Source organism: Pteronotus mesoamericanus, unplaced genomic scaffold, assembly GCF_021234165.1.
Source record: "Pteronotus mesoamericanus isolate MK-2021 breed Mesoamerican mustached bat unplaced genomic scaffold, CSHL_Meso_final contig_347, whole genome shotgun sequence".
Lineage (NCBI taxonomy): Eukaryota > Metazoa > Chordata > Mammalia > Chiroptera > Mormoopidae > Pteronotus > Pteronotus mesoamericanus.
In genome coordinates this window covers 11,693,042-11,719,431 of record NW_026555137.1, presented here as the reverse complement: position 1 = coordinate 11,719,431, position 26,390 = coordinate 11,693,042, and the positions used below count along the sequence as shown (strand labels likewise).

General features: G+C 38.2%; 1 protein-coding gene and 1 non-coding gene across 8 annotated transcripts in view; both read left to right on the top strand.

Annotated features, from left to right (window-relative positions):
- CDC42BPA (CDC42 binding protein kinase alpha) overlaps positions 1–26,390 on the top strand; it is a 168,915-nt gene that overhangs the window by 71,983 nt on the left and 70,542 nt on the right. For 6 of the 7 annotated variants that reach the window (XM_054576675.1, XM_054576669.1, XM_054576668.1 and 3 more), the window contains 8 exons: positions 1,305–1,505; positions 3,135–3,383; positions 5,721–5,800; positions 8,220–8,386; positions 16,910–17,032; positions 18,856–18,989; positions 24,511–24,753; positions 25,019–25,129. In XM_054576675.1, coding sequence (XP_054432650.1) covers positions 1,305–1,505; positions 3,135–3,383; positions 5,721–5,800; positions 8,220–8,386; positions 16,910–17,032; positions 18,856–18,989; positions 24,511–24,753; positions 25,019–25,129 — 1,308 coding nt within the window. The remainder of the gene's footprint in view (positions 1–1,304; positions 1,506–3,134; positions 3,384–5,720; positions 5,801–8,219; positions 8,387–16,909; positions 17,033–18,855; positions 18,990–24,510; positions 24,754–25,018; positions 25,130–26,390) is intronic. The other variant, XM_054576674.1, reaches the window with a different exon arrangement.
- LOC129073101 (small nucleolar RNA SNORA70) lies at positions 3,660–3,753 on the top strand. Its single transcript, XR_008529410.1, has one exon. It is a non-coding gene; the product is annotated as a small nucleolar RNA SNORA70 (small nucleolar RNA).

Genomic DNA, 26,390 nt, shown 5'->3' with positions numbered 1-26,390 from the left:
TCACGTCCCCGCTGCAATTACGGTAGACAAAAGGCCTTGTCTTTCTCTGCTGAGGGGCAGAGTTTGGAAATTCAGCTTTTTGTCTATAGAACACCGTCTAGGGTACAGGTTACATGGGGCAACCTCACTCCAAACCTTACGTGAGCTCAGGGCACGTCCTCTGTCCTCATGTTAAAACCCACGTTCCTAGAAAAGGAAAACTAACAACTCCCTAGCCCCACTCCCACTTGAATGTTCACCACCCTGGTTCTCAGTCACTTCTTGATTCCTGGCCCTGAAGAGTTGCTATTTTTTAAAAGTTCATTTATATGTTTATAAAAAGGATTGTTATATTTTATCTAGTATTTTTAAGAGTTTGGAACAGACGAGTTTTCAAATTACTTTATCTCAGTATTGCCAAAGAGGAAGTCTGTTCTAGTGATTATTAAGAATGGTAATTTAGTCTGGAAAATTCAGAATATTAACCATTATTCTATCTTGAGAATGTTCATTTTTTGATCTGTTCTTTTAAAACCATATTAAGAATCAGTTTTCTTTTACTTTGGAGTATCGTACAAAATTCGTTCCCAGGATCTCTTTTAGCTGTCATTTATATCCAAGTTGCCATAATTACGTGCCCTGATTTTTCTCTATTGGGCCTTTATTTTTTAAAGGATGTATTTTTCCTTTTTAATAATTTTTTAAATTAATAAGCAGTTTGCAGGACTTTGTTAATCATTTATTTCCTCAGGTTTCCATTAGGGAATTTAAAAATAGTCTCCAGGTTGCTCATAAGTATTAGCCATAATTTTTTTTGGCTAAAAAACTTAGTCATAAGTTTTTTCAGGGTTTCCCCCCGCCATAAGTAATTGTAAAATTTTCACAGTTCCAGTTTTTTGTACGTACATGTTAGATGATCAGTAACAGTGTTCTAACAATACCTGGTGGAACAAAGGCAGATAGATACAGGTATATATTAATCAATTATGAATTACTTTTGATGCCAAAAATACCAGTTTTGAAAAAAGAATGTTCGAAACTCAATATTCAATTTTCTGGTTGTGGTGTTTAAATCATATTGTTACCCTAAAAGTGTCACTTAAGTAATGGCTATAATAAAGGTTCCATAATGTTATGAAATCTGGAGAACTTTTAGTGTGGAGATTATGTAAAATTTATATGGACAAGGAGGCTAAATTCAGATAATGACAAAGTTGTAGTTATGAGATACTGTTTATTGTATAAGAAAATGTAAATATTTTAAATTTAAAATTACTTGTTTCTAATATATTATAGTAGATTACTAAAACTATGAACTCCTTCAGGTCCAGTCCTCAGTGGCTGTTGGAACCCCAGATTATATCTCTCCTGAAATCCTTCAAGCCATGGAAGACGGAAAAGGCAGATACGGCCCCGAGTGCGACTGGTGGTCTTTGGGGGTCTGCATGTATGAGATGCTTTACGGAGAGACACCGTTTTATGCAGAATCTCTGGTGGAGACGTATGGAAAAATCATGAATCACAAAGTTAGTGTGCTTTCCTGTTTTTCAAATTAATGGGGTAAATAACATATAATAAATTTAACGTGATATTTAAAAAGAAAATATTTTTCTGAAAACAATGAATAATCTAATTTCTACCCTATCAGGGGATATGAGAGACATGAATAATCAAAGTCCATCATTATACATAAAATTACTAGTTCTAACCTTCCGCTATATTTTATTAGAGAAGGTAATAAGTAGGACATTAAATGGCTTCTAATAGAATAACAAAGATCATAAGCAGATAGTTTTAAAATCATTACTACTACAATATAATCATGACTAGAATACATTTAAAAAATTCTCAGCCTTAGCAATAATAAACAAAATGCAAATCAAAATAAGAATGAGATATTTTCCCCCCATCAAACTGATAAAGTTGAGAAGAATAATAGTATTCCTTACTGTAAATAATCCAGTGAGATGGACATTATTGATAGGAATACAAATTGATGTAACCTTTCCATCAGGGAGTTTATAAGTCTGCATCTGGAGTCTTTAAAAAATAGTCGGAACTCTTGACTGAGCAGCTTCAGCTGTAGGAATCTTCCCTAAGGAAACTGTCAGTAGAACAAAGATGCATATACCAGAATACCTGTGCCAGTAGTATGATCACAAAATATTGGGAACAATCCAGATGCACAAGAGGAATGATTTAATAAAACTTTAATCTACTAAGTACCAAGTGAAATGGAAATAGATTGTTCATAAGGAAAGGACGGTTTTGATTGCTTGGTCTCAGAAAATGATGAGCAATTGTAAGAATCTGGAATGTGACTAGGAGTATCCCATAATGGTGTAACAGTCTAGTCTTTTTAATTTGTTCTAGTGGCACAGTTTGATTAGTTGCTTCACACATATATAAAATTGGTTTTATGGAATTGATGCTCTTCTTCCTGGTTGCAAGGGTGATCTGCTAAATAGTGATGAAGAGTTGAAAGAAAGTTAATAGCCACAACATTGTAGAATATGGATAGTATTTCCATATACTACATGTAAAGTATTTCTGAGGGAAGTCATTATACTATAACATGATTGTTAAGAGCACAGATTCTGGAGTCAGACAGCTCAGTTCACATCCCAGCTCTACCATTTACTAGTGTGTGTCCTGAGCGAATCGCTGAACTCTGTGCCCTGTTTCCTCTTCTATAAAATAAGGATAATAGTAGTACCTACCTTAGATGATTGCTGTGAGGGCTAACTGAGTAAAACACTTCTAATAATCTAAAGTACATATTACATTCTTCAAAAATGTTTTTGTTTTTAATCATTAGTATGTGGCTTATATGAACCATCAGTACTCTTGGAATATTCAGGCAAATTCTATTTTTAATGAATTCTTTTGATTCTGATAGCAGTTTAAGGTGTTTTAGCATTTAACTGATTCTCTCTATAGTGCATGTATGACTAAGTCAAATGTGAATTTAAAAGTTTTTTAGGAAGACATTCTTTCCTCATACATTCCTGCATTTCCTTCAGTATCAGTACTGTGTATCAGTATAAACTTATTAGATATTTTTAAAATAAAATGTATTTTCAAGAAAATAAATGTTAACATGCTTAGTAAGTTAATTACTGATTTCTATTTTGTTTCTATTCTTCTCTGTGTAGGAAAGGTTTCAGTTTCCGGCTCAAGTGACTGATGTGTCTGAAAATGCTAAGGATCTTATTCGAAGGCTCATTTGTAGCAGAGAACATCGACTTGGTCAAAATGGAATAGAAGACTTTAAGAAACACCCCTTTTTCAGTGGAATTGACTGGGATAATATTCGAAACTGTGAAGCACCTTATATTCCAGAAGTTAGTAGCCCAACAGATACATCGAATTTTGATGTGGATGACGATTGTTTAAAGAATACTGTGAGTATGATGTTGTGAAGAAGTCCTGTCCCTGTTCTTTTTAACATGATTGCAAAGAAATGTTAAGGGCCACCTTATCAACGGTCAAACAGTTACATCTTCTGGTATTAACTTTCCCACAAATTCAAGAAGTTACGAGGGTGTACTGAGGTGAACATAGTTATTCATGACTAGGAGCAAAATGAAAATTCCAAGGTTTAGCAGTTAGGTTTCCTGAAAAGTGAGCTTCATGATGGCAGAGTGAAGAGGTTGGCAAATCTCTCCTTAAAAATCACCATGAAGTGTGCAATGTCTGCAGACAGTAGCATCCTTGGTAGTGTACGCAGCCTATTGCTAGTATGGGTTGCCTTAAGGGACCTTGGATACAGCCCTTAAAAAAAAAAAATTAAAAAAAAAAATCACCATGAAACTGGACAAAATTGTCAAAAACAACTATTTCAGGACTTGGCCAGTCAATCCAGGGTAAATAAATTGAGAAACACCTATTCATGAAAAACCACTGAACTTTGGTTAAAAACAGCCCCCCGCCCCCTTCCCTCAGCTCGGGTGGGGCTGTGGAGCTGCTAGCCTGGAGCTGCTTGTAACCCAAAGCTTCGCTGCCAGAAGCCAGAGGGTTTGGGGAGCTGAGCATGCAGCACGCCTGCCGGGAAGTGAGCGGGCGAAGGAAACCTGCGGCGCAACGAGCCTACTGTGTAGCCCCATGTGAGGCGGGCGGCAGACCTGCAGGTGAGCCACGTGCTTGTGGCCAGCATAGTTCGTCAACGTCTGCCCCAAACCATTAGGTTGTATCAAATTAGAATTTAGAAAAATAAAAACAAAATTCTTTTTTCCTTTTTAGCCTTAATTTGAATTTTCATTTTAATTCAATTATTTTATTTATTATGGTTTTAATTCTGCATTAAGAATTTTAATACTAATTTTCTATCATTTTTCACTGTTTGGGAAGTAGAGAGGAGAAAAATAAGCACCATATGATTTCACTTATGTGTGGAATCTAATGAGCAAAATAAACTAACCAACAAAATAGAAACAGACTCATAGACACAGAGAACAGGCTGACAGCTGTCAGAGGGGAGGGGGTTGGGGGGCGGGGTGGAAAAGGTGAAGGGAATAAACAAAAAACAACAATAAAAAACCCCAAAACAAAATACTGGTAGACACAGACACTACGACGACGGTCAGCCGAGGGAAGGGAGGTGGGGAGGTGGAAGAGGGTGGAGAGGGGCGGGACGGTGAGGGAGGGAGGCCCGGCAGGGGCAGCAGACACACAAGGCAGCGTACAGATGAGGTATTAGAGAATCGTGCACCTGAAACCCGTATAATTTTATTAACCAGTGTCACCCCAATAAAGTCAATAAAAATTTAAAAAAGAACCTCTCTTACACTTTCCTCTCTGAACCTTGCAAAAAAGAATTAAATAGGCTTTCCTCATCGGTTTTTTATTACAGGGTTATATTTACTGCTAACAGAAATTATGAGTCATTCCAAATTAAATACACAGTACAGTCAATTCTTATCATTTATGGTAGTTATATTTAATAAAGTTGCCGAGAACACTGTTATTAGTGAATATTGAACCATTGCCCCTAGGGGGAAATAAGTTTAGGTTCCTGTGAGCTTGTGGTCAAGACATTTTTATCTACCGATCAATGCATAACCTTTTTTTATGTGTGTTTCTGTTTAAAGCACCTCATTTAATAGACGCTGTTGATTAATTAACGTTGAACTCACAGCCAGCAGCACTGCACATCATGCCTGATTAAGCTTATCTACCTCCCCCCCTTTTTTGGGAAGACATATCAGAGCCCTCTTGCTTAGGAACAAAAGATGGCATTTTAGCACTATGCTTGGAGGCCACTTAAACAGCAAAATCACCCATAAAAAGCATGAAAATGTGAAAAACATGGTATACTCAGACCTTGAAAAGAGCACTTGTTTATGGTGTGAAAGCCGAAACAAGAAGGCAGCGTGTCCCCTTGTCCCCTTCAGTCCCAGCTGGGAACGTGTGTAGGACAACTTGGATTTCTCTTTGCTCTGCACTTGTCTCCTAAAGGAATGTGTTACAAATAAATTTTAGTGACCAGGCCAATTTGCAAATATGGACTATGTGAAAAATGACTGTATTCAATATAGTCAGACTTTTCATTTCTGCTTTCATTTTATTAGAATTTTACAATAGCGATGATCATGGACTAAATATATCACCAAACAGCTGTACCAAACTTATTAGTGTTTCTAAACTGAGCAGTCACATATTTCCTATTGACAGTTAATATTTAAGCCCAACCTACAGGCCATAGTTACTGATTCCTTACCCGGTGTTTTTACCACCTGCAGGAAACGATGCCCCCACCAACACACACGGCATTTTCTGGCCACCACCTGCCATTTGTTGGTTTTACCTATACCAGTAGCTGGTAAGTTTCAAATGTTAACATAATTTGGACAATTTAAAGAAAATTAAAATGAATTGTAGTTTAAAAAGATATCATGTATGAGAGAACTTTTTAAATCAATTAAAAAATTAGGGCAAAGCTACCACTGGGATAAGTTGGACATTTCAAAATGAATAGAACATAAAATAAATCTCAACTCATTTTGGAGGAGAAAGAATAGGACAACTAGCTCAGAATCTACCTTAGCAATGGGGCCGGCACTAGAAGAGTTCTCTTGCTATCGAATACATACTCTCTAGGTGTCAAGACTCAGAACCTCCAACTCATTAACCTTAACCTCCTTTTCGCTGACCGCCATTCCACTCATCTCCTCTCTTTCCTCCTCGCCCAGTTAAAACCCCCTCGGCAGTAATTATCATTACTCCTTGTCAGTGCCCCTCAGTCCTTGAGTATCTCATTTTGTTCCACTGGTTGTAAGTTGACATTCATTATTACAATTCAGTCTTCTGCCTGTACCTGTGCCGTTCAGTGTCTAGAAAAAAATGTGACCATTCTTACTGGTCTCACTTTCAGGTCGTGATTAGCAGCCTCAGGTTCCTTGCACCGCCTGACAAATGCACGCTGTCAGCCTAGTGTGTTTGCCCTCTTCCAGCCTCCCAGGCACCTAGTTCACATACATGCTTTCCTTGGAAGCCTCGGTCCTCCTCACCCTCGCCTGACTCCCTTCCTCTCTCCCCGAGAGGCTGAAGCAAACAGCAGGCACCTTCCGCAGCTCCAGTCGCCGCATCGACCGCCCTGCGTACCTCCGGGCCCACGTACTCTTCTTGTTATGCGTGAACTGTGTGCATTGCTCACTGTTACCTCATCAGTTTTTCCTTCTCTGTGTCATTTGCATAATCAGATCATTCACATCAGCCCACAGACATGCAGTTTTTTTCTCTCCTCTGAAAGTGTAAAATCTCTTAATCCCACTTTCTTCACGTGCTACCAGCCATTTCTCTGCTGCACAGTATAGCAAAATTACTTCCAACTGTCATCTGTGCTCTGTCTTTCTCACTCGACACCACGCCAGGCAAGCCCGTGCCCTGTCCCTTCACGCAGCCTGCTTCTGTCACTCTCACCACCGACCTCCGCGTTGCTAAGTTTATTGATCATTTCTTAGTCTCACTTATTTGCCTGGTTTCATCTTACTTGTCACGGCTCTTTCCCATTAAAGCGTGCTCTTCTCTCAGCTTCCAGCGCGCCCTCCGGCTTTCCCCCCACCCTCCTGCCCACCCCTCCTCGGCCCCATGTCTGCTGCCTCCCCGTGTCCCTCGTCCCACGGCTCGGTCTGCGGGTCTCCGTTCACACTCTGGTGCTCCCTCGGATGCTTACTGATGGCCCCTAACGTGCATCTCCAGCTGAGACCTCCCGCCTCTCCTACTCAGAATCTCCCTTCGTTGCTTGCTTCGAATGCTCGTGGCTTTGATCCCTGTTTCCTGTGAGCCTGTCCGAGTGAGCCTGCCGAAAGTTAAGTCAGATCACGTCATTCCCCTGCTTAGGACCAACCCTGTGGCCTCCACCCCGGTGACTGTGGATCTTAACTCCAAACCAAAGTTCTTATAAGGCCCCCCATGACTGGCTCACTTTATTTGTCTCACTGTTCTGTCCACTGCTGCTCTTCCGCTCGCTCACTCCACGCCAGCCACACAGGTCTTTCTGGCCCATGAACGTGCCAGACGTGCTCTTGGTTCAGGCTTTTGCGCCTCTGTTCCGTCTGCCTGGACTGCTTCTCCCCAGTTTTCTCAGAGTCCCCTCTCTCTGGACTTTAGTCGGAGCTACTTTCTGAGTGATGACTTTCCTGACTTTATCTACATTTTTATTTCCTCCTTCCCAATACTTTATTTCCCCCTTTCCTGCTTTTGTTCTCTCTTTAACATTTAACAGTATCTAATGTACTGAATATTTTCCTTATCTTGTTTATTTTTGTCTCCATCACTGGAAAATAAACCCCACATTGGGCACGTTTTGTTTTGCTCACTGCTGAGGGTCCAGTACTTCAAATATTTTTATTTAAATTGTATTGCATTAAAGAAAGCATTTCACTTTTGAATTCTGAATTCCAGGAAGGAGGACCGTGATGGTGCTTTTGACCACCAATTCACTGAGATGGTTGGTTACATTGTTTTAAACTGCCAGTAACCCCGCAGCAAACTTTGTTTTATGATTTTTGGTTATTGATATAAATACAGGGTAATTTGGGCAATTTAAGTTTTCTTATTAAAAAAGGCTTCTAAAAAAATAGTTTGTACTGATTTTGAAAAGTGTTTTACAATCATTCTAAATGGCTACCTGTAACTAGATATTCAAATCCATGCTTTAAATGAACCGTTTCAAAAGGTTACCTTTTCTTTAAACTTTTTGCTTCAGTGTAAACCCACATTTTTTTCCTTTGTTTCAGTGTTCTTTCTGATCGAAGCTGTTTAAGAGTTACAGCTGGACCTGCTTCACTGGATCTTGATGCTAACGTTCAAAGGACTCTAGATAACAACTTAGCAACTGAAGCTTATGAAAGGAGAATTAAACGCCTTGAACAGGAAAAGCTTGAACTTAGTAGAAAACTTCAAGGTAAATATATTTAAAAGATAATATGCTTCTTTTTGAATTGGACTCAATGTTAGGAGCTGTCTAAGTGGTTGCTTTATCCTAAAATTTTTTTGTTAAGTAGAGAAAAATCAAGTTATAGAAATTTATGCAGAATACAGTATAGAATGTACGTAAACTTACAAAATTAATAGGAAACAAAATGGCATTTGTTTCCCACAGGTGTTTGTGTATACATGTACAAATACACACACAGGCATGGACAAAAGTAGGCTAAATTACCAGCCATCATTACCTAAAAGATAAATCATTAGTATGGACACAAAGCAATAAGAGGAAGTTAAGTAATACAAATAAATAATGCAATAATAAATAAATAATAATACAAGGGAAAACTCTGTTTTGCGCACTCACAACTGTAAACCTACTTTTGACCATCTCTGTATTTAAAAGGTGGGAATAAATACCTTTGGAGAGAGGAAAATGGGACGACAAGGGGAAAAGGAACTTTTCTTACCCTAGTACAGCGCTTTATGTGACTTTTCCTATTATAGTTCCTCAGCCCTAAGAGTTGTAGCTCTTGGCAAACTGTCATTCTCTGCAGCATGACAGAGTGTTGTATTGTTTGGTGACTTTAAAATGCACATCGGTGAAGCTTTTAATGTTCTGACTTGGTCTCTTGATTCTCCGCCTTCAGCGCTCTTGCCTTCCACCGTACCTCATCCAGCACTTCTCGTGGTAGCAAGGCTATCTTGAGATTACGGTATCTAAAATTCTTTATTAATTTCTATTTCAAGCAAACTTTACGTAATCTTTTGCTTATAATTTTCTAGTTAATTTCCTCCGGTGCCTTAACCTCCATCCTCCTTTAACTTCCATCATTACCTGCTAGCCCCTCGCCGTGTCACTGTTCCTCTTCGACCCTCCGTTCCCATCCTGTGTCCGCATGACCATGCCCTTGAATACACCCTCCGATCTAGCGCTCCTCCTCCTGTGTGTTAGGTGTCTTTGGCAGAACCCCAGCCCTGCGGCTGAAGGTAGCTTACTGAAAACACACGACGCGCTGGCTGATACCACGTCGGATTCATGAGTGCTCCTCTCAGGTGGAGTCTTAATGCTGCCCAGCAGTCCTACTTTTCCCTCAGCCATTTCCCTACCCTGTGCTGCAGAATCCAATGATCATTCCCCCATGCCATCTTTTAACCCATCAGCACTTGATCCACTCGACCATTTCCCTCTCCTAAATAGCTCTTTCTTCTTTTGGCTTTTGGGGCACTTTAATCTCCTAGATTTCTTTTTCCTCGTAAACCGGTTATTCTCAGTCTCATTTGCTGATTTCTCCTTAACTCTCTGACGCTAAGTCACTTTGTTCTAAAGGATGGTTCAATTCCAGTGTTTCCTTGTTTGTTTTCTGTGGGGATGATTTATCCTTTGTCGATACTGGGGTATTGAAGACTCCTACTGTTACTCCATTTTGTCAGTTTTCCCTTAAATAAAGTCTGTTAGTATTTGCTTACTTTATTTGGTGCTTGTGTGTTTGGAAGCATTTATATTTACAGTTGTTATGTTTTCCTGACATAGCGACCCCTTTGTCATTATATAATGACCTTTTTGTCTCATTACTGTTTTTGCCTTGAAGTCTATTTTGTCTGATGTAAGTGTGGATGCCCACTTTGTTTGGGCTCTGCTTGGTTGGAATATTGTCTTCTGTCCCTGCACTTTGAGCCTATATGTGTCTTCAGAGTTGAAATGAGTCTCCTTCAGGCAGCATCTAGCTGGGTCTTGTTTTCTAATCCAGCCAGCCAGCTGTGCCTTTTGATTGGTGAATTCAAACCATTTCCATTCAGGGTGATTATTGATATGCAAGGGCTTACTACTTATTTTATTTTTTTCCTTCTGGTTATTTTGAGCCTCCATTTTTTCTTTTTCCTTCTGTTTCTGTTTTTATTTAAATTATTATTATTGCTTTTAGAGAGGGAAGGAGAGAGGGAGAGAGAGAGGGCTGGGGGGAGAGAAAGAGAAAGAGAGACAGATATTGATTTGTTGATCCACTTATTGATGCACTCATTAGTTGATTCTTGTATGTGTCCTGACTGGGAATTGAACCTGCAACCTTGGCATACCAGGAGGATGCTTGAACCTTTGTTTCTGTGTACCTTTGTCAGTTGATGGTTCTCCATGGTGATATGCTCATTCTTTCCTACCTCCTTTTTTTCGTGTCTAGTTTTTTGCTTTGTTGTTACCATAAAGGTTATATAAAATGCCTCATGGATAAAATAGTCCTTTCTTTCTGCTGATAGTCCTATATCTTCATTCATATATAAAAGTTCTGTTCTTTTACTCCTCTGCTTTTATATTTCTGATGTCGCAAATCCTCTCTCTCTCTCTTTCTCTGGTGTGAATTTGTTACCAAATTGTAGTAGCTATAGTTATTTTCAGTGTTTTTTTTCCCCTTTAATATTTATTCTATACTAAGTGTTTAACACTGTTCTAAAATAGAGTTACAGTTTTCTAATTCTGGCCATCATCTTAACCAGAGTTTTGTGTTCTTTCATCTTTTCATTTTAGTTTGAAGAGCTCATTTCAACATTTCTAATAGGACAAGTCCTCAGCTTTTGTTTATCTGGGAAACCTCTTATTTCTCCTTCATAGCAGAAGGATAGCTTTGCTAGCTACAGGATTCTTGGCTGGCCATTTTTATCTTTCAGTACTTTGCGTGTATGATTTCACTCTCTCCTGGACTGTAGAGTTTCCGCTGAGAAAACTGCTGATATCCTAATGGGGGTTCCTTTGTGGGTTTTTTTTCCTGGCTTTCCTTAAAATTAGTTTTTTATCATTGACTTTTGATAATTTCATTTTAATGTGTACTGAAGGTCTTTTTTCATTGAGATAGTGAAGTGTTCTATTAGCTTCGTGGACTTGTATGTCTCGGTCTTCCTCCAGATTTGGGAACTTCTCAGCTGTTTTTCTTTCTTTAAACATTCTACCTCCTTCTCCCTCTCTTGTCCTCCTGATATGCCCGTTATTTATATGTTGGCCTCTCTAAAGGCGTCAGACAACCCTTGGAGGTTTTTCTTCACTGTTTACAATTTTAATTCTCTCTCCTCTTCATCTGAATCATCTATATACTATCTTCTATGCACAGTGCTATTTTCTCTTCCGTGTGGTCTACTCTGTTTCCAGTACTCTATACCTAATGCAGCCATTATCTCATTTATTGAGTTCTTCAGCTGTAGAATTTTTGCTTGTTTGTTTTATATTTTCAATCTTGTTGGGGAATTACTTATTTTGTTCATTAATCTTATTCCTGAGTTTGCTGAATTGCCTTTCTGAGATTTCTTTCACATTGTTGAATGTCTTCATAACAGTTATTTGGAATCTTTTATCAGACTGCAATTTTCCATGTCTTTGGTTGCCGGAGAATCGTCATTTTCTTTTTATTGTACTGTATTACTGTGATCTGTTAGTGTTTTATGAAACATGCCTCTGTCATCACATATGAAGTAGCAAACATCTCCCTCATTTAGGTTAGACTTGGTTTACTTTGATTCTAACACTCAACAGCTTGGCAACCAGAAGCCTTTCTTTTGCTTTCCAGAAGGTGGCGATATAGCACAAGGTTTTGGTTTCTCTTCTGGGCGCTGACTCACCCGTTTAGTTTTGAATAGGCTTCAATGCCTGTGGCCCAGCTGCGGGAGGTGTGTGCTTAGCACCTGGGGCTTCGGGCGTGCCGGTGGCCTGGTAGGGGGTCCTCAGGCTGGGGAGTCCCAGAGGCCTGTGGGCAGACAGCATGAAATGTAGTCCCCTTTGCCTGCCCTCCCCCAGACACTGAGGTCTCTCCTGAGAAAGCCAGGTGCTGCTGAAGGGCACAGGGGCCCCCAGCTGCCGCCCTCTAGGCCGGTCGACTTACCACTTTCACTTTCTACCTCCCCCGCTAGAAAGAGCTCTGCCGCAACCCCTCTGACCCCCCACCCCCCACCGCGGCTGCGCTGCCACCACTGCCCCGGCTTTGCAGCCTCCTCCGAGGCCAGGTGCGTGTCCCCTTCTAGGTACGCAGGTGCGTGGGTCCCCTGGCGGTACTGAGCTGCTGCGCAGAAGCACTTTCGTTTCGTTATGAATGTTCAATTAGTTGTAAATCAAAGCAGATAGAAAAGAGGAATGACCCATGTCACCATGGCGCTGATGTCACTCTGTTTTGATTTTTAAGTGGTGTTATACATACGGCAAAGTGTGCATAAGTGTTTATGTAAGTGTACAGTCAAGTAACCCTCCCCCCAGTCAACGTAGAGAGAGCGCTTCTAGCTTAGCAGACGGCTCCTTCGTGCCCTTTGCCAGTTTGTTTTCCACCGCTCTGAACCTGTTCTCGAACTTCATATAAATTGTATCATACAGTATGATCTCATTCATACCTGGTTTCTTTCACTCAACATGTTTTTCAGATTCATCTGTTATGTATATATCGTTTGTTCTTTTTTATACTGCTGTTTGGTATTACATTGTCTATTAATACTAAAATTTTGTTTACCTCATGTGGTAGTATGTTCTGGCTCGTATAACTAAATACAACAGATTGGGTGTCTTAAAAACAATAGAAGTTTATTTCTCACAGTTCTGTAAGCTGACGTCTAGGATAAGCGTGCCACCGTGGTCAAGGGAGAGTTCATGCCAGTGCCTTCTTGCTGCCTGCCTGGTAGAAGGGGCTAGGGGTCTTCAAGGGCTTTCTTTTATAAGGCCCTAATTTCATTCATGAAGGCTCCACCCTGAAAACTTAAGCACTTTAAGCACCTGCCAAAGGCCCCATCTTCTAATAACATCACCTTTGGGTAGTTAGAATTTCAGCACATTAATACGGGGGCACAAATATTCAGAACCATACCATCTAAGTCGTTGCTGTTGTTGGGTTATTTCCAAATATTGACTGCGATGAGCCTGGCTTCTGTGAATGTGCGCGCTCTCTCTCTCTCTCTCTCTCTCTCTCTCTCTCATATTGGTGGTCACATGTACTTACTTCTCTTGGACAGCTACCTAGGAGTGTGATTTCTGGGTTATGGGATGGCGTGTTTTCAGCTGGTAGCAGTTCTGGTGTCTGTATACTAGTGTATGCTACGATTTTAATTTGCTTTTCCTTGATTAATGAGGTTGAGTGTATTTTCGTATGTTTATTGTCCATTTGGATAGTTAGTTTTGTGAAGTCCCTAGTCAAGGTTCTTGCCCATTTATTTTCTATTACGTCTTTGTATGTCTTTTTTTGAAAAATGGCTTTTGCCACTTCACAAACAATATAAAAACCTTACAACAGTCCTTTGTGTGATCATTGTTATATATTTTGCTTCTGTGCTGTAAACCTTTCAATGCATTTATGTTATTGTTACTTTCAATATTTATTACTTATTAGTTTTTTAAAAATATCTTTTATTTACCTAAATATTTACCCTTTTAGTGCTCTTTATTTCTCCCTAGTGATTTGTTTCCATCTGGAATCGCTTTTCTTTAATCTGAAAACCTTCCTTTAGTATTTCTTTAGAGATGTGACAAAAACCTCTCAGATTTTGTCTTGAGATGTCGTTGCTTTCATTTTTCAAGGATATTTTGCTGGGTTACAAATCTGGCTTGGCCTTTTCTTTCCTTTCACTGCTGTACAGATATCAGTCCACAGTTTTACTACAGTCACTGTATTGGAAAGGCCAGCTGTTAACCGTGGTCTCTTGAATGTGTGCTCTTTTTCCTCTCCCTGCTTTTAAGGTTTTCTCCTTCAGTTTTCAGCAGTTTGACTACAATCTGCGTATGTGTGGTTTACTTTGTATTAATATAAAATCCTGCGTGGGATGCACTGAGCTTCTGGAATCTTGATTGATACCTTCTATCAATTTTGGAAAATTCTAAACTGTAATATCTGCGGATATATTATTATTTTTCCCCATTCACTCCTCTCCTTCTGGGACTCCAATTGTCTATATGTCAGACAGTGGCCCACATTTATTCTCCTGTCCTTCCCATTCTTTGTGTTTAATTTGAACATTTTTTATTGACTTGTTTTCAGGTTCATTATTCCTGCCTTCTAATGAGTCTTAATTTCAGATATTGTCTCTTCTAGTTCAGTAATATCCATTTGATTCTTTCTTAGAGTTTGCATTTCTCTGTTGAAAATTTTCATCTTTTTTGTCTTTCTCTATTTTATATTGTCCTTGTATGGTAATTCCTACCACACAATCATTTGTGGGTCTATGACTATTTCTGTTTTCTTTTTTCCTCCTGATTATTGACCACACTTTCATGCTTTTCCAAATGCCTCACAATTTTTATTGAGTGACAAATGTCATGGATAAAAGCAACACAGAGATAGATATCTGTGTTATTTTAGCTCCACATAGGGTCTTCCCTTTCTTTGTTTTGGGCTGCAGGTCACAGAGTTCTTAAACAATACGGATTTACCATCTCACTTAAGTCAAGCAGACAGTTTCAGTGCTGATACGGGGCTGGCTTCCCTATGATTGTATTGGCTTTCCTCTCATGATTCCACAATATTGCCAAAGTTCTAGACATCATGTCTTCATACATCCATGGACCCCGAAAGAGAAGTTTCATTTCCTTTGATACATCTCTTACTTAATGGGAGATTAACATCTTTCCGTGAAGCTCCCTAGTGGACTTCTTGTAAGGTATATCCAGGTCCCATACCCAATTCTTAACGAGTACTGGTGACGTAGGTGGGATTACCATAACTGGCTTAAACCAGACACAGTTTTGGCTGGGCCCGCCGACCTATGCACGTTGTAGCCTACTCCCTGAATCTGGTTTACGAGCAAAGAGAGAGGACGAGCTGCTTGGTGCAGTACCCAACAGAGTCTCCACCGGGGATTTGTGTGCCTGAGAAGACAGTGTTGGGTAGATTGTCTGTTTTGATGTTAAAGCCATTGAGAATAGGAAGAGTTATAAAGGAAAGAGGGGCAGTAAACAATGTATAAAATTGTTATTCAAAAGAAGAATAAGACAGTGGACAACTGTAATAAACAGGTTGTTTAAATAAACAAAAATAAATGAGCATTGTAGCAGACCTGATACTTACAGGGAGGACAGAGGTGACAAAGACGAGTAAGGACGCCTGCACCACCTCCACATCCTGCAGAACGTGGGGTAGAGGAGGAGAAGTAGCTCCTGCTAATGTCCATTGGGTATTTTTATGTCTCCTCATTTTTTCCTCCCAACTTAGATGTCTTTGAAATAAACAAAGGATGTGCTTTTAAAAACAGTAAACACAGAAAGCACCAGTTTTTACCATGTTTAAACCCAAAGATGAAGAAACATGTAAGAACTACTTATTGGGTGTAGAAGATCATGACTGGATGCACAGTATGGTGTATCTTACACCTTTAATTCCAATTAATAAATATTTATTAACAACTATGCATACTGATGATGATGACGATGATAATCTCTGTATAGGTGGTAAAGATTAATTAGAAAACTCTCCAACCTCTGTAGGTCACAGCCCTTTGGAGTTTAATTGGTTATATATGTAATATATTTAAGTAATTATATAAATTATGTAAGTAATAAGTTACATAAAACAATATATAAATAAGTACAATCATGCACCGTATAACAGTGTTTTGGTCAGCAATGGATCTTGTGTACCATATACTGTGGTGGTCCCGTAAGATTATAATGGAACTGAAAAATTCCTATGGCTTAGTGACAGCGTAGTTGTCGTCAAGTCGTAGAGCAGCCCATTACTCATTTGTTTGCAGTGATGCCGTTGCAAACACATCTACCACACTGCCCGCCACATAGAAGTATAGCTTCTATGCATGAGTTGCATATACCATCAAGGTTTGTGTAAGCGCGCTCTGTGATGTTTGCACTTCTTAGAACATAGTGTTGCTATGCGGTGCATGACTAACACAGAGCAATTGGTGTTATTTATACCAACAAAAAATTATGGTGAGGTAGAGACTTACTATTTGGGAACCCTCCATAAGAGAACAGAATAATTACTTTAGGACAAGGGTGGTTTCCTCTCTGACATAAATGGTTTTAAAGTTTTTCTCCCTATCTTTTGATGCTATCTGGGAATAAGCCTTAATAGAGTTCATGTTTCTTTAATACCTCGCTTCTTCTAACTAGAAACTCAAGGTAAATTATCTCTATTTTAACTAAACTGATGAGCCAAAGTCATCTGCAGGTGGACCTCAACTTTCAGACATAAAAACCGTAAGGCCAGCACGCCTGCGTATAATGCACTGACAGCCCCAGCCTCCCGGCGTGCTCCAGTCTCAGGTTTCGTGCAGCACCGCCGGGAGCCGCCGGGTTACCCTGCGGTGACCCTCCCCTGCCCTCCGCTGTGTACTGTGATTTTAGAGACAAATGCAGTGGGGTTTTTTTATTTAAAATGAATGTGTCTACATGCTTTTCTTTAATGGGTAGATGTTTTGATTAGTAGAATTATATAAGGATTTCTCTAGAAAGAAATATATATTGCTCTTAGTTTTAAAAATATAGAGTATGGCCAGATTTCTTATTCTTTCTTTTATTTATTTATTTTTTAAGAGTCCACACAGACTGTCCAAGCTCTGCAGTATTCAACTGTTGATGGCCCACTCACAGCAAGCAAAGATTTAGAAATAAAAAATTTAAAAGAAGAAATTGAAAAACTAAGGAAACAAGTAAGAGGTAAATTTCTGTGATTCACTATTAATTCAGTTGAGTAGATTTTTAAGTGTTTTATTCACATGCAAAATGTTTATTGAGCATTTGTCATGGGTCGTGTGGTACGGGCTGCCAGCGCAGGGGAAGCAAGGAAGATTGGCTTCTGCTCTCCAGGAGCTCACCTTTTGGTCTGGGGAAAAGACAAACCCACAGTTTTTGCAACACATGTGGAAAGGCTCTAAGGAAAATAAACATAGGTACATAGGAGGAGCACCTAACCCAGATTTTAGTTAACAAAGATGACTTTTTTTGGAAGACCTGTTAATTTGGGATACTTAACTGGAATTTGGCTTTTGCCTGATCAGTAAGGTCTTTGTGTTTTAAGGGCTTTGGATTTTTTTCTGAGTGAAACAGGAACCTTTTCAGGGTTTGGAGTCACCTCTTACCTCTTCTGCCCCCTCTCCTAAGTTATATGAGTAAAGGAGCGGAGGGGGCACTGGTAGATGTTGTCCCCCTCATGATCAGAAGCACAGCCTCATCTCTGCAGAGTTTCTGGTTATTTTAGGAATGAGGACATAATGCAGAAGCTATGACAGTGTGCCCTTGTGGACCAGATCCTCTCGTGGTTCTATGAACCTTCTTCTGACTCCAGGCTCAGCCCCTTTGCAATTTACCAAATGCAACTTTGCAGACATTTTCAGAAATTCTAAAAAAAACACCACCACCCCATGCTATCCATAAAAGCATTTAGACTTTCAAAATTCCTAAGATGAATAAACTTTTATTATTAAACCTGTAACTTTAGGACACTAAATATTAGTAAATTATTGAATTTAAGAAATACGGAACCAGTTAGTGTGTGATAGTAGTGATACACTTAAGTAACTTTTTGACTATTGGACTAACATAAACACTACGTTTATTGAAAGCATTAAACTCAATGTCAAGGATTTGCACATTTGTTCTCATACTTTTAATTCGCAAGTCACCTAGGAATCTTGTTAAATACAGATTTTGATTCAGTAGGTTTGGAGTGGCCCTGAGGTTTTGTATTTCTAAGAAACCACCAGAGGATGCTAATGCTGCTTCTCTGGGAATAACACTCAGAGTAACAAGGTTGGAAAGAACAGGAAATATCGTGAACAAAATTACCAGTGACTGTGTTTTGATATTTCCGTTTTCAGTGGCTTCAGTTCTTCAAATATGCCAGGAACATTTTACTTCAATCTTTAAATATTATTTAAACATATACTAAACTTTATTTTATTTCATAATAAATCTCTTTTTAAACTGATAGCGTTAAACATTATTTAATAACAGTACTTTCTAAGTTGGAGAGGAGAATGCAAGAATTTCTGTGCTCAAAGAAAACAAATGGGGAGAAAAAAGCATTTCTGTGCTCTAGTCTTAGTTCTGATGCTTTTTTAGCAACATGACCCTTGGCACATTATTCAGTTCCCTTGAGCCTCGGGTTTTTAATCTGAAAAACAGAGGAACCAACTTCGATTGGAGATTTTCAGGCATTTACTTTTAGAATCAGAGTTTATTCTTCAAATCATCAGTAGTGAAAACAGGTTGGGTGATCGGGAACCATAATATTAGAAGCAAAACCATCTTACAGTAATTTGACTAACATCAATACATATGTCACCCTATGGTAGAGGTAAACTTGTCTGTATTATTTGTTTGGCTGGTTTTTGTCTTTGTTACTTTTAAGCTTTTAGCTGGTTCTGAAGGTACTTTTTATTCTAATAGCTATTTAAGGTATTTTGCACATTTTCATGCTGCCATTATCTCTTCACCATCTTTTATATAAATAGTAAATGAAACATTGTCTTCTCTTTTAGAATCAAGTCACTTGGAACAACAACTTGAAGAAGCTAATTCAGTGAGGCGGGAACTAGATGATGCTTTTAGACAAATCAAGGCTTATGAAAAACAAATCAAAACATTACAACAGGAAAGGGAAGAATTAAATAAGGTAAAAAATATAGATAGATTGGTAAAGGCTTTTCTGAATTCTTAATCTTGTTTAATTTTTGTTTAGTGAAAGCATTCATATTCAGTTATACTAATACATAGTATATTTTATCTGTAAAAATTTGGTTTAAAAATTTAAGAATTATTTGGTGTATGTCATTTGATTAATAGCTAGTAATGGAAAAAACTGTATGCATGAGGGATTAAAGTTCAGAATCCTTTGTTCTTTTGGAAAGTTAACAATCAAGGACTTGATTAAAAAATGAAAGTTTTTGAAAAATGAGGAAAAAAGAATAGTAAAATTAATTTAGTGTCTGTGTACAAATTAAAGATATAAGCATATTTTTCATTGTGACTTGCTAATATCAACATTCTTAAGATTATAATAGAAAATTTCTTTAATGCTTTTCCTTTTTTAAATCATTTTAATTTTTCAATTATTTTAATGCTTTAATGATTTTTTAAAATGTTATTTTATCTTTCAAAGCATAGGTGAACAAACTAAAGTTATTTTCATAAGAACTTTGTGTAACACTTAAACAGTATTATACGCATCAACAAAATTTATTAATAGCTGGGATACTGTAACACAGTCCAATAGGGAAAATAAAATTCAAGCACTAGAGAAAAATACTTTGTTTAAACCACACTCTGTGTGTACTTTGCCTTTCACTAACATATTTTAAAATGCTCGAATCAATACCAGCCAATGCAAAAGAGAAATGAGTGGCTTATGGTGTCATATAGATTGTATTCAGTGATGTAGTATATAATACATTGGTAATACAGAACGAAATCCTGCTGCGAAAGATTTATAAGTCTTGCTTTCAGTAAAGAAATGGAGGTAATTAAAAATAAAACAAATAACCTTTTGCTGATTAAGCTAATAAAAAAACACTAATAGAGAAATCTATAAAGGTTAAATTGAATTAGTTTAGTACATTTTTACTTTTTTCTTGATGTAGTTTCAAGCAGTGTTGTGTATAGATTCATTTAAATTCATGGCCGATTTAATAATATTTGGAATTTATAGTGGATGTTTTATTTGTTTTAATAATATTATAGTAATATTAGTGGTTACTATTACATATTTAAAGATAGGATAATCAGTTAAACTTAGTTAACATAACAAGATAAGAATGTGGTATCTAAGTTTATAATAATTGGTTATTAATAATAGTATATTTACTGATATACTATTTATGTTAATGTACAGGGTCTGGCAGAAATAAGGCTTTCTTGAGTGTGGTTGGTAGGGAATGTAATGTCTCTCATGAGATGGATAATAGTTTGAACATTTCACCTAATGGTGTGCTTGAGTGTGATATGGTTATGTTACAGAATTACATGCTTATGATTTTGTAATAAAAAAGGGACATTATTTGTGCCAGACCCAGTATAATGATTATATGTTATATAATTACATAATTTATAATATATAATGATTACGTGTAATAACATTATATAATTTATAATACATATATAGGTTATTAATGATACTATATTTTGAAAAGAGGGTAATGTTGAAAAGAAACAGATTATATGGATAAAGAATTTTAAATGATTTGGTTAATGTCTTATAGGCAGCAGATATTCTTTAAAGATTTTTTTCGCACCGGCTGGTGTTACTCAGAGGATTGAGCACTGGACTGGGAACCAACAGGTCTCCTGTTTGATTCCTAGTCAGTGCACAACGCCTGGGTTTTAGTCCAGGACCCCAGTTGGGGGTGTGTGAGAGGCAATTGGGTCACATCACTGTTTCTCTCCCTCTCTTTCTCCTTCCTTTCCCCTCTCTCTCAAAATAAATAAAAAAATTTTTTTTAAATCTCAAGGACATTTTTTTAAAAGATTTTTTCATTTGATGCATATGAAAGAATAAATATAACATATATAAGTTTTAATGTAGTCAAGTTTATAAATGTCTTTATGATTAGTGCATCTTTTGGCCTGTGTAAGAAACATGAGTTAAAAAACACTTCTCCTAAATTTTTATCTAGAAGTTTTTAAGTTTGGTCTTTCATATTTAAGTTTTAATGCACCAGAAATTATTTTTGTGTGTCATGTGAGCTAAGGATTGACTCATTTTCACCTTTCCCGTATGGCTGGCCGGACCCTCATTCTGCCACGATGTACAGTGGCACCTCTGCCATGTATTAAATTTCCATTTATGCATCAATCTCTATCTCAGTTCCCTATACCTTGACAACTGTGATGGGATTCGTATTAAAATTGCATTAAGTCTATGGGGCAATTTCAGGAGAATTGACATCATTCTAGCATTGAGTCTTTAAGTTCCTACTGCCCATATTTATTAATATTATCCTAAATGCACACACAGCTTCCAAGAGCAGAGCAGATTATTACGATTTACAGTTGTCCCCCTTGTCTGCAGGGTGTATGTCCCAAGACCCCCAGTGGGTGCCTGAAGCCGCGGATGGTACTGAACCCTGTACATACTGAGGGAGCTAAGGGGGACTTGAACACAAGCAGTACGATGCGTGACAGAGGGCCAAGGGGGGCTTCCAAGTGACTAAGGGGTGTGTGGTGTCCACAGCGTGGGTGCGCTGGACACAGGGATGACTCTCATCCCGGGAAGGGCAGGGCGGGATGGCATGAGAGTTCATCACACTATTCAGAAGGGCAGGCAATTTAAAACTTCTGAATTCTTTCTGGAATTTTCTATTTAATGTCTTCAGACCTGCATTGACTACGGGTAACTGAAATCGCCTAAAGGGAACCCATGGATAAGGGGGAGACTGCTGTACATACAGCAGAAAATAACTGCATGGCTCCCCGGGTGCCAGTCTCACCTCCGGGGCATCACAGCTTAGGAGCCCCAAGAAGTGAATTGGGGGGTGTGTCCGAAGCGGAGAGAAGCACATGCTTCCTGGCTCCCCCGCCCCCCGCCACCCTGACTCTCCCTGGAAACCCGAGGGAAGGGTCCAGGGTGCTGTGGAATATAAATAGCTCGTTCCAGTGGAGAGGTGGGCCCAGGTCGCCAGCTTTACACAAAGGGTGTCTCCCTGTTCAGGCGCTTAACTCTCTCTCCGCTCCTTCTTGAAATGGAAACACACGCGTCCAGGAGTTAAATCTCTTTGGATTTTCTCACTATCTAAATGACACACAAATCACTTGAAAAACCTTGCCCAGGTCCCCAGCTTCAGTATTATTTGCTTAGAAAGGCCTAACTATACAAAAACAAAGAAATATTTTCTCTACAGCTTCACAGTCTTTTCATCCACAAGCATGCTATATCCCCCCATAGCTTGACAGACTTAAAATGTTTTTCTGTAAAATTGTACCAGGTCCTGTTTGCTTTTCCTTAAATTTATTATCACCTTTATTTTTTCATATTTTAGATGGTATCCTTAAAAATTATATTTTTTCACTGATTTTGTTCTAGCAATGTTGCTAAACTCTTACTAATTGTAATAACATATTTTAGATTCTTTAAAGTTTTCTGCAAATAATGACAGTTTTGTTTCTTCCTTTTTTATTTTTATGACTTTTCTCTCTTTCCTGTTCTTACTGTACTAGCTTGGACCTCTAATACCACATGGAGTAGAAATGGTGATAGCTGGCATTCCTATCTTATTCCCGATTTCAGAGAAAACGTCTTTAATATTTCACCACTAATGTTTTCTGTATGTTTTTGGTAAATACTTCTTATTAGGTTAAGGAAGCTACCTTCTGTTTGTCTCATGCTAATTGTTTTGATCAATAATGGGTATTGAATTTATTAAATGTGGTTTTTATGCACACTGTTGTAACAGATTTCTAGGGCTTATTAATATCTATTGATGGAGTTACATGATTGTTCTCCTTTAATAAGTTGGTGTAGTGAATTATATTTATAGACTTGTTTAAAAAATGTTAAACTACTTCTGCATTTCTGGGTTAAATGTAAGTTGCTCATATATTTTCTCCTCAATAATACGGTAGTACAGGTAACACATAGCACCTGTTCCTAATAGCAGTAAGTGCTTCACATATATTAGATCATTTGATCTGTGTAAGTGTCCTGTGATTTAGGTGATGATGTTGTTGTTATTCTCATTTTACAAATGATAAGACTGAGCACAGAGTTAAGTACATTTGTTTAAGATCATAAGAGAGCTAGACAGTGGTGGAGCAGGAGGTTCAGCACAAGGAGTCTAGAAGTTTTTTTTGTAAGGATTTTTAAAATTTGTTTTCATCAGTAAGATTAGCTTGTAATTCTTTCCCTTACCTTTCTGGTCTTTTCTTGATATCGAGATTCTACTGGTCTCAGAGAATGAGTTAGGTAGCATTGCCTCTTTTTCCATTCCCCAGGAAAGTTTGTGTAAGAGGAGCATTTTGTGTAAGAGGACACATTGGAGGAATCAACTGTAAAACCTCCTGAGCTTGGGGATTCCCTCCTGCTAAGGGGACAGGAGAGGTTTATTGATTTAGCTGCTTCAATTGTTGCAGGCATTTTATTTCTTCATGAAATACTGTTGATAGATTGTAAATTTGTAGGCATTTGTTCATTACAGAAGTTAAATTGATTGGCCAAAGTTTTTCCATGTGTTCTTTTATTATCTTTTTTAATCTTTCCTAGATTTGTTATAACCTCTTTCTTAAGAAACTTTTTGTGCATTTATTCTTGTTCCCTTGTTTGATCTCATCAGATGTTTGCCTGTTTAATTATTTTTTCAAAGCATCAGCTTTTGATTTTGTTGATTCTCATTATTCTCATATTTTTTTTCATTAATTTATGCTCTTTATCTTCTCATATTTAGGAGGAAGGATTAATGTGTTGCTCTAACTTTTTATGTGGCAATTCATTGTATTTCAAGCATTTTTTTTTTAGTTTCAATATAAGTATTTCAGGCTTATGAATTTTCTGCTAACTATACCTCTTACTGCATCTTCAAGTTTCAGTATGCACTAAACATTTTTAATTTTTTAAAATAACTTAGTATTTTTATGATTTTTCTTTTTGACCAGTGAATTATTATGGAATTTTGTCTTTTTATTTTTAGTTTCTATTTAAATGGTAATGTTATTAAAAGAACTTGATCTGTATAGTATCTGTTCTTTTAAATCTACGTAATTGCTTTATGGCCTAGGCTGTTCCACCTTTGAATGTTCAATATATACTTGAGAAGAATGTATGTTCCTAGTATTGGGTGCAAGCTTCTATATATGGAACTTGTTAACTGAGCTTTTCAAGTTATTTTTTATATGCACAGATATGCATTAAATATCACAAAGTCTTTATTTTGACCATTATGTCTTATATTCCTACACTCTATTCATTTGTAGGAACCAAGGTACCAGAAGGTTAAATCAGTTGTTCCTTGGCAGTTAGCATAAGGAACTGAGACTATGAACAGAGCACCGTGCTCTCAATATCTATTCAAAAGTAGTTCATTTCTTTTCATTTTATCCTACGGTGAATAATTTTGGCTCTTCTTGACTTCATGATAGCAACTTTGACGGCCAAATTTGGTCCCTAGGTGGCAGAATTGGTAACTTATATTCTTTTTACAAAACTGTAGGAACTAGTCCAGGCTAGTGAGCGATTAAAAAACCAATCCAAAGAGCTGAAAGACGCACACTGTCAGAGGAAACTGGCCATGCAGGAGTTCATGGAGATCAATGAGCGGCTCACAGAATTGCACACCCAGAAACAGAAACTTGCTCGCCATGTCCGAGATAAGGAAGAAGAGGTGGACCTGGTGATGCAAAAAGTTGAAAGCTTAAGGCAAGAACTGCGCAGAACAGAGAGAGCCAGGAAAGAGGTTAGTAGTCAGGCAAAGTCCGTAGCGTCCGTGTGGTAGTGATGAGAGCTGCTTTTCCAGACTAGTGACATAAATTTGTATTTCATTATGTAACCTTTTTAAAAGGTGTTTTTTGTTTTTGTTTTTATTTAGTTTGGTAATATTGTTTAATATGAATGTCAACATTCACGTTATCTTCCTATGACAAGGTCAGTTCCCATGGGGAACCCATATTGTTGGAAAGCAGTTAGAACCATACATCTGCTTTTTTCATTTTATTTTAAAGCTGGAAGTTCATACAGAAGCTATCGCTGCTGAAGCATCTAAAGACAGGAAATTGCGTGAACAGAGCGAACACTATTCTAAGCAACTGGAAAATGAATTGGAGGGACTGAAGGTATCGTTTGATTTCACATTTATGAAGCTGAATTAATTTTATTTTCTTGAGGATTAAATGGAGTGTTAGTTGTGTGCTGTCTTTGGTGTAGAGTTAAAATTAGCTCTCTCTCCAACCTAGTATTCTTAATTCTCATTTTCACCCGTCGAAAGCGGATACCGACTTCCTATTCTTAGTGGGATGAAAGGAAGATGGTGTTTAGTGAGAAGAAAAAACCTATCAGGAAAGAGTTAAAACATTTATGCAGGACTGCATCCCTGGGCAGGGTCTCTTGGTAATTTGCATGGGAGGCAGGGTTAGATGCCCAACCCTCTGTCTTGTAAATGAGCCAGGGGAGGCTCAGAGTTAGGCACTTGTGTCACGTGACAGGAGACCGAAACGGGCTAGCGCCTCTCAGCAGGAGCGCTCAGTACGGAACCCCTGCAACCAGCCCTCGAGACCTGGGCGGCCTGGTGTAGCTCCTCGCCTCGCCCATTACCCGTTACGAGCCGGGAAATGCTGCAGAAAACAGCGAAGCTCTTTGGACCTTAACTTTCTCATCTGTAAAACCCTATCTCATTGGTTTTATGTAAGGAGTACATGCGTGTGTATGTAAGTTGACACCATAATTGTTGGGTAACTTATTATAATAATATGTACTTCAAAGTGAGAGAATTGGGATTCAATTGACATCATATTTCTACAGCATATTACAGTCATAATCTGAGTATGATATATGCCTTTTCTTCACTCAAACCATTGCATATTCTGTTTCTCTGCATTGTATGCCAGCTCCAGCTCCACCTACTCCTTACATAACTGTGTCTAGTCTAGAGTTCTGTTCATCTAGCAGATACAGGAATCTAGTTGAGTGTCATCTCAGGAAGTTTGAGTATTCCTTACTTTGTGCTGACATAGGATTCTGTTAATAACTAGCATAGCTCTTGCCCTGGCAGGTTGGCTCGGTCGGTTGATTGGTTGGTTGCAGGTTTGATTCCCCGTGAGGACACATACCTAAGTTGTGGGTTTGATCCCTGGTCAGGGCACATACAGGAGGCAACCAATTGATGTCTCTCTCTCTCTCTCTCTCTCTCTCTCTCTCTCTCTCTCTCTCTCTCTCTTCCTCTAAAGTCAATAAACATATCCTCAGGTGAGGATTTAAAAAAATTTTACAATATGTATTGAAAAAATATTCACTATAAATGGACCTGTGCAATTCAAAACCTATGTTGTTTGAGGATCAGCTATAGTTATAAAAGTTCTCAGATCAGTAACCTAACTT